We start from the raw sequence: 12,846 nt of genomic DNA on the forward strand, positions 1-12,846 counted from the left end.
TTTACATTTATTTTATTTGGGCATTATTGCTATTGGTTACAGGAAATATATCGATCATATATTTATAGATCATATATAAAAAAAAAAAAGAGAAACCTTTAAAACTTAAAGAAATCTTTATTTGATGGACATTGATGCATATGACTGATAGTTAATACAAAAGCACATTTGTAATGAATGCATCCTCCTTGTTCAGTACACAGACAAACATCATGAAAATAACACCGCTGATACAGCATATTTGCATATTTAAGTCAAAGGACAGTCAATTTAGGTGCATACGGTCTCAGAAATGACAGCTCACTCTCCGTCTCCATCAGAACCGTCCACTTCTGCTCGTTTGGGACGAGAGCTGCCCGCTGAACTCAAGTGCTTGTCAAAGTCCTCTTCACTGATCTTCCCCTTCTTGAGTTTCTTCAGCAGACGCGTGTCATTTAAAAGCTCATTGAAGTCTTCATCATCAACATCTGATTCCTGGAAGCACACAAATATAGCATTGAGACTTTATAGAGTAGCCTATTCACTTTATTTAGAGCGGTTAACACTGTTTTAGATAGTGAAACATTTTCAATCAAGGGAATACTTCAGTCCAAAATTTTCTGAAAATTTACTTTCTTTGATGCCATCCAAGATTGTTTCTTCATCAGATTAAGAGAAATGTAGCATTGCATCAGTGTCTCAGCAGTGGATGCTCTGCAGTGAATGGGTGCCGTCAGACTGAGAGTCCAAACAGCTAATAAAAACATCACAATAATCCACAGCACTCCAGTCCAACAGTTAATGTCTTGTGAAGACAAAAGCTGCATTTTTTTGTAAGAAACTAATTTATTGTTAAGGCGTTTTAACTTCAAATGGTCCCTTCTGGCCAAAAGTTGAGTCTCTATCCATAATATTAATTTCAACAGTAAAAAAAAAAAAAAAGTAATCTTATCTGAATCAGGAGAGAAATTTGCATGGATCAAACACTGAAAACAGTCCAAAACAGTTCAAATAAATATGCGGGTGGATTTTGATGTGGATTATGAACTTATATTTTGGTCATAAATAACGGTTTAAAGTTAAAAACGTCTTAATGATGGATTTGTTTCTTACAAACACACAGATGTTGGCTTCACATGACATTAACCGATGGACTGGAGTGTTGTGGTTTATTGTGATGTTTTTATCAGCTGTTTGGACTCTCAATCTGACGGCACCCATTCACTGCAGAGCATCCTTTGGTGAGACACTGATGCAATGCTACATTTCTCTAAACATGATGAAGAAAAACAAACTTATCTACATCTTGGATGGTTTGACGGGGAGTACATTTTAAGTATATTTAACCAATTCTTTACTGTTTCGCAAAAAAAGACTAACATACTTCATCCAGTTTTCTTTTGGAAGCTTTCTTTTTCTTTTTCTCCTTCTTGTTCTTCTGCTTTGACCAGGCTTTGTTCTTAATGAAGTTCTTCTTCATCGGCATCTCTTTTTCTTTCAGCTCCGCCAGTCTTTTTTGTCTGTGTTTCTCCCTGTTTTTATCTTTGAACCGGATGGTGTCGGTGTTGATGGCCTCCGGTTTAAAGTCTGGGAAGGTCTTTCCTCTCAGTTCAGGCATTTTGGGCAAACGGAGGAGAGCAAAGCCACGGGCCAGAGCAGCAAAATCCAGGTCTGTACAAGTAGAAGTAATTTTAATCCGCTGAATTATCTTCATGCATCTTATGAAAGGTTTAAAGTGAAGTCCCTCACCTTTAATGCGGAATATCAGACTACACTCATGTTTGGCGTACGCCTGCACACACGACACGAAGGCTTTCATGCCCTTCTCAAACATCGCTCGGTCGCCTAAAGCCATCGCCTTCAGTTTAGGCAGAACATCAACCACATCTTTCACTGGAGGATATGCCTGAAGCGGACACTATTTGGGGACAAGAAGAACAAAACTATTATACCCCTTAAACTCAAAACGCTGGAATGCAATTCAAGTCACTTTAAAGAATCTGCCAAATACATGAATGAAATGTATTTTTATTTGATTATTAATAAATGCCATAAATACTCCATCTGAATTTGTAAATGAAATGACGTTTCTCTCTGACTTACCTTTTGATTAATGGACAAGAAATTAACATACGACTCTTCCATGGGCAGAAGAAAGACGAGAGCATTGCCTTGGTTTCCGATGCGTGCGGTTCTTCCACACCGATGCACAAAGGAACTAATGGAAGGAGCATTAAATCTGATTAGAAAAATGTGCAACATGCATAAAATATGCAAATAATGTCACCTTAAACCAGTAGTATTATCCAATATTATTTATATAAAATTACAGTATTTTTTATTTAATATACATTTAGATTTTGTTTTATTTCCAATGTGATTTTAGAAATTTTGTTATGTGCTTGACATTAGTTTTTGCTTATTTTTAATTTATTTCAGTTTCAGTCATTTGAATGTAAACATTTCTATTGTTTCAGTTTTTCATCTAATATTTATATTTAGCTTTATTTCAATTACCCCCCAACATTTTTTATTAGTTTTAGTTTAGCACCTATTTGAAATTCACTGATTAAAAACAAAGTGTTGATCCTTAGGAATAATAAATATTTTTGTATTTTTACTGTTACTGATTAAAATAAAAGCAGAAGATGACAAAGCATTTTATAATTATGGTTAAGCACAGTTATACGCCTATATAATAAATTGTTTTATTTCTTCAGTTTAATATGTTGCTAGAGTCAGGAGTAACCTTGAAAAATATATTTTTATTGATATTTTTGGTATATAATATTAGTAGTGATTATCTACATACTCTCAATGCATATTTTATCAGCTTTTTGGCTGGAATGATATTTTATGTACAATCCTTATCTTAAATAAATAAATATCTATATATGTTGAAGTTTAAAACTTAATGTTAGGGGTTTGTTTGATTCATAAAGTACGAGTAACATGAATAGAAGGACTTTTAGGCACTGTAACACCAGCATAAAATAAATGATGTAATAAACTATTCCAAGCCTTAGTGAATGTAGTATAGACTCAAAGGTACATGCTTCTGAGCTCAAGTGTGTTGATGAATGTCCTGGTCACCTTGCACTGCTCGGTGGGTCGTACTGAAGCACCCAGTTCACTTCTGGTATGTCGATGCCTCTGGCCATGACGTCGGTGCACACCAGAATCCCACTGCACACATGCATAATGCATTTATTCCCATGCTTGATCTTTAACTTCCTCTTTGGAAATAGCTAGAAAGGCATCACATTGCATTACCTCTTCAGTGCCCGGAAGTCTGCAAAGATCTTGTTTCGTTTATGCTTCATCTTCCCGTGGATGCAGTGGATGCTGACGTTCTTGATCAAGACTTCCAGAGCTTTACCGAAGTACTCCACACAGGCACAGGTGCTGTGGATACAGAGAGCAATATCATTTACACTAATGAGTGTGTAGACAGATTTACACTACTGACCAGAAGTTCAAATAAATTACCATTTTTATTATTTTGTAAAAAGCCTCTTATGCCTCTTAGGCTTTTATCTGAAAGAGATTTTTTTTTCTCGAGTATCTGAAATCAATTTCTGATTTTCTGATTACAGTATCAATTTTGAATATATATCTATATATCTATATCTATATATATATATATATATATATATATATATTATTATATTTTTTTTCATTGTGATTCAAAAGTTTGGGGTAAGTTAGTTTTTAAATAAAAAAAGAAAATGCTTTTATTTGGCAAGTATGCATTAAATTGGTCAAAAGTGAAGAAAAAAAATTATAATGTTACAAAGATTTCTAAACAAAAAAAAAAAAAAAAACTGTTCTTTTGAATTTTCCAATATAAGAATTCTGAAAAAAAAGTCATCACGGGTTTCCAGCCAAAAAAAATCAGCATTGATAATAAACAAAAATGAATCAGTATATTAGAAAGATTTCTGAAGATCATCTGACACTGAATACTGGAGAAATTATGCTGAAAATACATCTTTGATCAGGGGAATAAATTACATTTTACAATATATTAAAATATATATATTTTTTTCAATTGTAATAATATTATAATAATATTTATTTTCACTTTATTTTGATCAAATAAATGCACCCTTAGTGAGCAGAAGAGACTTCTTTCTAAAACATTCAAAAGAATCCTAATGATTCCAAGCGTTCATCTAACGAACCTGAAGAACACGAGCTGCTTCTCATGTTTGTGCTGCCTGAGAAACGCCACCAAAGCGTTGAACTTCTCCTCAGCACGACAGACCTGCACAGCATGGATAAAACATTCACAAAAATAACCCCCACCAAAACACTGGGAATTAGTTCAGACGAGCTAATACTGCCAACCCAACCCGTTCATAATGAGAATGTGAATTAAAGGGCTCATAAAAAAAATCTGATAATGAACAGAGCAGCTATGATGTGCATGAGTGAATGAGTCCGTGCTGGTTTCAGGCGGCTCTAGATGACTCACGGTGTAATAATTGCTGAGTCTGGCTGGTGTTTTCTGCACGCTGGAGGCCGCCACACCTTTCTCCTTCACTGTGATTCTCACAGGGTTACGCAGACCGGCCCTCACCAGCTTCTCCAGCTCTTGCGTCTGTGTGGCCGAGAAAAGCCCTGTGCGCCGCTGCTTGGGTAAATACCCCAGAATAGTGTTTAAACTGTGGAGGCCAAGAAAAAAGGCTGCATTAGCTCTTTAACCCAAGGTTATTCTTAACTTTGAGTTGTTTTCATAACTTGTGATGCTGGCGGTCCTCTACAGTGAATGGGTGCCGTCAGAATGTGCGTCCAAACAGCTGAAAAAAACATCATAATAATCCACAGCACTCCAGTCCACCAGTTAACATCTTGAGAAGACAAAAGCTGTGTGTTTGTAGGAATCAAATCTAGCAAGGCCTTTTAAATTGATAACAAAATAAGAATCCATAAAGCATAATACTTCTTTCTCTAATGAACAAGTTGTGAATCAGGAGAGAAATCTGCACAGATAAAGCACCATATACAAGTCAAAGCAAATATGTGGATGGATTTGGATCTGAGAGGAGAACAGGACGTTATTATGATTATGTATTTTAGCTCAGATTAACAGTATGAAGTTAAAACACTTGATGGATTTGTTTCTTACACAGATGTTGGCTTTACAAGACATTAACTGTTGGACTGGAGTGCTGTGGATTATTGTGATGTTTTTATCAGCTGTTTGGACTCTCAGTCTGACGGCACCCATTCACTGCAGATGATCCATTGATGAGTCACTGATGCAATGCTACATTTCTACAAATCTGATGAAGAAACAAACTCACCTTCATCTCGGATGACCTGAGGGTGAGTACATTTTTCAGCAGGTTTTCATTTTTGGGCGAACTATTCCTTTAAATGTACTATATTTAGGTCAATACTATTTTTATTTTCAAAAATGTCTTATATTTCGACGGGACTTCAACATAGTAAACAATTTACACCTCTATATGTATTTCTTTAAAAATATTAAAACCACTTTTTAGAATATTTTTCAATCAATGCAGTGCTTAAATTAAAAATAGAGCAAATATATTCAAAAACGAATGGAGACTAGTGCTATACTTATTGAATAATCTCATAAAACCATGGTATAACCACCTATATACAGAGATTGCTAATTATGCATGTTTAAACACCCAATGCATATTATTATTTTTATTACAGCAGACTCAATAGAAAGTGTGCTTCAGCTGCCAAGCAATGTAAAACTAAGTGTTTTATTGCATACTATTTTAAATGTTTTCTGATTGTTATCTGACAGGCTGATGGTTGGAGATCATTACCTGGCTTCAAAGCCCATGTCCAGCAATCGGTCTGCTTCATCCAGGACAAGAACGTCCAACGCCTTCACAGCGGTGGCCAAATCGAGCCCATCAGCCTTCCTCCTGAACATGTCCTCCAATCGCCCAGGGGTCGCAATTAGGATATTAGCTCTACCAAGTGCACATAACATTTGTTACATTATAGTTTCCAGATTTAGTTTTAGAAAGGAGCAGTGCATATACTCACCCTGAGTCTTAAACTTCTCTACGTCCTCGATAGGGTTGCTTCCACCAATTAAAAGAATCTGCCTAAATGCAGACACATCATTTGTCAAATTTACAGACTGAGACCATCAGACGGTACAGAAGATGTTTTAATCTCACCTAAACTGAGGAAATCCCTGCAGAAATCGTCCCATCACCTCGCTGATCTGCAGAGCAAGTTCACGGGTGGGTGTTTGATCAATGCACCGACCTGAAAACACATTACAATAGAATGAATGACACTGATCTGATGCAACGCAAGCATTCTGATGAATAATTAGATAGTGTAAAATGAAATGTATGAAATACAAACCTGCATCTTTTTTAACTTCTCTTCTCGTTTTAAGAGGATTTCTAATGCAGGAATCAACAAATGCTAGGGTTTTCCCACTGCCAGTCACCTGAAATATATTGAAATATTGACGATAGACACTTTGGAATGATTCTGATTAATATGTTTTTGGAAAAAAAGGTCACATTTTTGGATGGTAGTATATCAAAAGTTTTGGACAATATGAGGCAGCAAAAAACATTTTGCAATATGGATAATAATGATTAAATGTTCTTAAACTGTAAATAAGTATATTCGAATTATTTCTGAAGAATCACGTGACACTGAAGACTGGTGAAATGATGCTGGGAAAATTCAGCTTTGCATCATAGGAATAAATTATAATTTAACATGTACTCAAATGGAAAACAGCCGATATAAACTGTAGAAATATTTCGGAATTTTTACTGTATTTTTGATTAAACATATGCAGCGATGACGAGCACAAAAGACAAAAACAAAAAAACAATTCGCAAAATGCGTTGATACAAAAATAAACATATGGTTAAATACTCACGGCTTCAGCAGCCACATCTTTATTACTCATAAAAGAGGGATGCAGGCAGACTGAAATCGAGAAATAATAGTTAATACAATGCGAATAATAATATTATGAGAAACACGCGAGTCCAGCCAGCGGGAATACTAATACCTGAACAGGAGTCATGTATGTAAATTTCAGCTCTTTAAGAGTCTGTAATATGCTGTCATGTAATTTAACTGGCAAACTCTCCCATTTTCCATCGCTAAAGTTCTCCATCGTTTACTAGTTTAGAAGAGTCTGATCCGTAAAAGTAAACACATGAGGAGAAGACGTGCGCTACACGAAATACGCTCCGAGCAGGAAACAAGCGGCAGCAACAAACGTTCCGCATCGCCTTCTGCAGGACACCGATATGAGAGATATAACAATGATTTTATATACTTTTTGTACTTTATGCAATATGTATGGAAAATATCCATAAATTTTAAAATGTATAATTTAATATAATTTGCATCTTAATGTGTTTTTGGAGCAAACCATATTTTGAAAAAAGAAGCGTAACAATGGTAGAAATAACAAAGCAGCATTTCATATCTCATATTTCATGGGAATATTGATCTATAGTTTCTTTCCCTCTTGACTTGTGTTTTCCACAATATACCTGATTAACATGATGTTTGTCCCGGTGTCGTGCATGAAAACCATGCCTTGTTTTTGTAACAAAAAGTCATATGATTTGAAACACCATTATATTATTTTCTGAGATATTTATTCATGGCGCACCAATTTGAAAATTTGTCTGATTTAAATAACTACATAACATTATCATTTTTCCATAAGAGTGCTAAGTTTGATAATTGTCAGATCAGAATAAGAGGGAGTGTGTTTGATGTCAAATATGTTCTGTACAGGACAGAAATTCAATAAAATATATCTTCTACAGAGGACAAACATCAATGCCCAGGACGATTTATGATACTGGACAATCAGTTATACTGAATAAATTAAATAATAATAATAAAACACAAAATATAAATACATGTCAGTAAGTGTTAAATGTTTCTGCAAGTTTCCATGTTGTGCATCCAAATTTACACAGTCACAGATGATAAAAAGGAGACATTTTAAGAACACGTTTCATGTTTATTAAATCAAATCCATATTTGACAAACATATTCATTGAACTTCAGAGGTTTATACAGTTTTATCATCAGTTCACCAGTAGCCTCTGCCAATCCTTTAGCATTTTCTATAATGTAAGAGTTGGTTTAGAAAAGAAAAAAAAAATGGTACAAAACTACAGAGTTCCTCTCGTGTGAAGAGACTGGAGATAGAGAAAGAAAAGAAACTGAAATTAAACATTTATAAAACACCAGAAAATCTGCAAAAGCTTTACCAGAATCAGGTTTAAATATGTGCCTTGGAGGTCGTCAGCATGACTTAATGTGATCGTGAGCATGAAATGTGCTTCCATTCACTCACAACATTGTTGATCTGATGGTTTATTACATAATGATAATTCCTTACAATCTTAAACCATATTCACATCACCTAATTCTCATAGTCATGTGCAATCGTAACAGTTCTGAAGAAGAAACACCAAGCAAGAAAATAAAAAGACGTCGGGGCTAAAACGAACTCAACAAATTAACGATTCAAAATCGCACCCTTTACCAAACAAATAATAAAGAGATCTACGACTGGGGCAAATTAAGACCAGAACTAAGACTGGAGGACTAGCGAACGACCAGGTTCTTCCCATCTCTGTTGAATTGGAGATCCAATTCGTATAACTGGACTGGATGTGTTGATGTTGTGGAACACAGACAGGGTTTTATACGACTCTCCGCACTTCAAAGAATCTCTTCAGGTAGTAAATCTGTCCGAGGGTCATGGCCACCAGCACCAGAGCCTCGAAGAAGGACCACAGCACCACCCTGCTGTTCGTGTTGTCATTGACTAGAGGACACAGACACAATCAGACAGCAGGTCAATATACACGGACTAAAAACAGATAAAGAATAATTCAAAGAGTAATAATAGAATGAGCTTTTATTGCCAGGCATGTTTGCACATATGAGGAATTTGTTTTCGTAGCAGACGCTTCCAGAGTGGAACAGAAAGAATAAAATAATAATAATAAATATATATTTTTCTTTCCCAAGTCAATTTAAATATGCATTTTAGCTGGACTCATGCCATGCTAAAATAAAAAAAATTCCATATATATATTCCAATGTCCAATATAAACATAAATATTTGTTCATGTCATACCAAAATTAATAATAAAAATATATTAATTAAATTAAATTAAAATAAATAAAATGCAATTTCTTTATTAAAGTATATTTTTGATGGGTTTATGTAAAAAAAAAATAATATATATATACGGTACATATAATATTTCATATCAAAATAAAATAAAAAATTCAGGCCACTTAAACATGTATTTATAGCCGGATTAATGAACAATTACATTTATGCATTTAGCAGATGCTTTTATCCAAAGTGCATTCAGGGTATATATTTTTTTAACCACTCTCTACCACTAATGCAAAATGAAAATAATAATTAAAAACATGAAAAAAGAAAAACATGCATATTATAGCTGGGTTCATGTCAATGTAAAAAAAAAAAAAAAAAAAAAAAAAAAAAAAAAAAAAAAATATATATATATAATATAATATATATATATATATAAATATATATATATAATATATAATATATATATATTATATATATAATATAATATAATAAAAAAAAAATAATATATATATATATATATATATATATATATATATATATATATATATATATATATATATATATATATATATATATATATATATATATATTCTAAAGGCCATATAAATATCGACATTACAGCTGGATTCATGCAAAGCCAAAATTGAAGGGACTAAATAATAATTTAAAAACGCACATAGGTTCAGTTTTTAAAAACCCTGCAAAATAAGAATTGCTCATTAAGTGTCAACCACAGCAGCGTTGGTGACGGATCCGAGCGGATGTCTTACTTGCGCGGTGTATTCTCTCTCGGACCTCCATGTATTCCTGCTCGTGTTTGACCGCAGTCATGGCCACCGCCAGCTCATTGATCATCTCCTCCAGCTTATTCTGATGAGCTGGAAATAAATCAATCGCAATTTACTCATAATGATCCATTTCTACTTATGCAGCATGCAATACAAAACCAGTTTTTACAAACAGCAGAAGAAAAGTTTGTAACCATCTGTGAGAAACGGCTTTAGTTTGTTTTCATCAATAAAAACACTTTTGTATAAAGCATAAACGATAAATACCAGAATAGACTTCAGTTAAAAATGCAAAATAAGCAATGAGAACTTCAAAACAACCTCTTCTATGATAAAACACAGACATTCCTGTTATTTCTGTAAAACAAACTCCACACAGTTTTCTCTTTAGGATTCAGTGAAATCTTTATACACACAGATGCATATTTAAGTGCAGATGCAGTTAGACTAAAGCTCAACATGAACAGATGTTAAATGATCCACTGTACAGTCTATTCCTACCATCCCAGCTGTCACCGCCTCCTGAACAGGGAAGAAAGCACATTACAGGCAAAAAAACAACAAGTTAAATCAACTTCAGCACTGCATAAGTACAAAAAAATTATTATTAATAATTAAAAAAATATAGAGTCATTTCAGAATTGAGATACAATTATAGCTTCCATTTCTTTGATTATTTTCATAATTAAATTAACTAGTTCAAGTAATTTTATTAGTTTCATTTTTGTGTTATATGTCTACAGTTGTGTTAATTTTAATGTCAGTTTTAATTATTGATGAGCTGGAAATAAACGAATAGCAATTTAAATCAATGATTATATATTAACGCAAACATTTCTTCATTTGCAGCATGTAAATTCAACGTTATATTTTTAACTTATTTTTAATTCTATTTTATTTTAATATTTTTAATTTCAGCTAATTTTTTTGTAATTTTGTTAGCTTAATTATTTTTTTTATTTTAAATATGCCTATATATATATATATATATATTTTTTTAAGCAAAAATGATTTACTTTTTTTATATTTGCATATAAAGTTATTATTTCAAGCAATAATTTTTTACTATAATAATCCTGATATATAGAAATTAAGAAATTGCAAGGCCACCGAAATATTTCAGAACTAGGCCGAAAACCTGACATTCATTATAGAAATTTCCACAAATATTTTATTTTCCATGACTTTTCCAGTTGCCCGAAAGATTCCTGGTTTTCCGGGACCCTGGGAAACCTGCCATCTGGAGCCAAAGAGAGCACTCAATGGAAAACAAGTGTCCAGAAACCCCTGCATCAGTTTTCACGCTCACCCTCTGTCTCCATGTCCTGTCCTTTGGGTGCCTCGCCGATGTCGATGGTGAACATCACAATCTTTGGGGTCATGGTGGACATCTTGTTGCTGAAGCAGAACTTGTAGATTCCATCCATGTGAGCGGCTACAGAATACTTCCCGCTGGACTCACGGTCTCCTTTATAGATCTGCTTCCCGTCCGGACCAGTTATCTGTTCAGGACAAACAACACGAGGTGAAGTACATCTGCAGGTGTCAAACTATGAACACATCTGTCCAAGTTAATATCTGTGTGTGTGAGAGATATTTCAATGTAAACACACACATATACATGCATTTATACACACACACACACACACACATATATACTATACACACACACACAAACATTATATATACACGCAAACACAAAAGCACAGTACAGTGTGGGTTATAGTAACAAGCAAACTATTGGATTATAAATTATACCAGAACCACAGTAATACCACAGTATGTGTTTAACAACTATCTGGTGAAAGCAAAGGAAGAGCACCTCGACCCTTCTCTAAATGTTATCAAAACATAAAATACCTTACATTAAAACAATTCATAATCTAGTGTATAAGCATTATTAATCACTAACAGCCAGCAATTCACTTCCGGCTTCATGAACCATCTGGCGCGAGCAGTCCGCGACCCCCGCGAACTCCCCACAGCGGGCTAGGCTTAACTGTTAATGACATTTATGAACAGGAGAGGTATTTTAGAAGCCCACCTCCACGTCGATGTCCAGAAATCCTCCCTCTGCGACCTCGAACATGAGGCCCATCTTCGTGCCCGAGTTGACGTTCTCATAGAAACACTCCTCCGCGTGAGCATCGATGCTAACGAAATAGCCGCTCGCCGTGTAAGATATCGCGCTGAGGAGCACGACAAGTTCCGAGAGCGTAAACATGTTCGGTGCGCTGTATTAATGGAGGATTAAACCCATAAAAGAGACTTTACGCCGCGCTGGACCTGTAAAGGCGGAGACTTCGAAGCGCTAGCTTCGCTACCGATGATGCCACGTCAAGCTTTAGACGAGTCGTCCGAAGGGACAAACAGGTTACGAGGCCGGACGTGGTTCGCGTTTCAAAATAAAAAAGTGGAACATTTACCTTGTCAAAGCGCTGACAGATTGTTCATCGGATTTATCCTGTAAAACAGGTTGCTGCAATATTTTAACAAAGACATTGACCTGAACTGTGTTTACACAAGTACAGAACGGATTTATTTGATTAATATATTTATACAGCATTATTTGAAAATTATGTTATTAAAAAGAACACAAACCTTACAACGCAACGCAGAGGGAAAAAAATCTTTCTTTGATAACGATGATTAAAATATTATTTATTTATTTGTATTAATTACAATATATTAATTTAACATATTATGTAATTGGACATATTATATAGAGAGTATAGAAACGTTTATGTCCACACATTAGTTTTTGGTGCACACACGCGCACACACGCGCACACACACACACACACACACACACACACACACACACACACACACACAAACAAAACACACACCACCACACACACACACACACAGAGAGAGACAGTATAGTACAGTATATTTTATTAAAATCTATAAAGATGTGTTCCGTTGTTCTTGGCTCCGCCTCTA

General features: G+C 34.6%; 1 protein-coding gene and 1 pseudogene across 1 annotated transcript; both read right to left on the reverse strand.

The window, feature by feature from the left end:
- Positions 1-97: 97 nt before the first annotated feature.
- On the reverse strand, positions 98-7,221 carry LOC113078049 (ATP-dependent RNA helicase DDX55-like; annotated as a pseudogene).
- Positions 7,222-7,969: 748 nt separating this feature from the next.
- On the reverse strand, positions 7,970-12,267 carry LOC113078045 (transmembrane emp24 domain-containing protein 2-like). The gene is made up of 4 exons (XM_026250323.1): positions 11,945-12,267; positions 11,210-11,402; positions 9,883-9,990; positions 7,970-8,806 (listed from the first exon to the last, which is right to left on the reverse strand). Exons 1-4 carry the CDS (start codon positions 12,122-12,124, stop codon positions 8,682-8,684), a joined length of 606 nt encoding a protein of 201 aa, XP_026106108.1. The 5' UTR covers positions 12,125-12,267; the 3' UTR covers positions 7,970-8,681.
- Positions 12,268-12,846: the final 579 nt, after the last annotated feature.

The sequence above is a fragment of the Carassius auratus genome, unplaced genomic scaffold (assembly GCF_003368295.1).
Source record: "Carassius auratus strain Wakin unplaced genomic scaffold, ASM336829v1 scaf_tig00024019, whole genome shotgun sequence".
Classification (NCBI taxonomy): domain Eukaryota; kingdom Metazoa; phylum Chordata; class Actinopteri; order Cypriniformes; family Cyprinidae; genus Carassius; species Carassius auratus.

Excerpts from the sequence above, each read along its gene's own strand:
- LOC113078045 (XM_026250323.1), bottom strand. The coding sequence starts at position 12,124 with ATGTTTACGCTCTCGGAACTTGTCGTGCTCCTCAGCGCGATATCTTAC. Across the intron at positions 9,991-11,209 it reads ACAGGACATGGAGACAGAGG|CTCATCAGAATAAGCTGGAG; the intron begins GTGAGCGTGAAA and ends ATTTATTTCCAG. Across the intron at positions 8,807-9,882 it reads AGAGAGAATACACCGCGCAA|TCAATGACAACACGAACAGC; the intron begins GTAAGACATCCG and ends TGTGTCCTCTAG.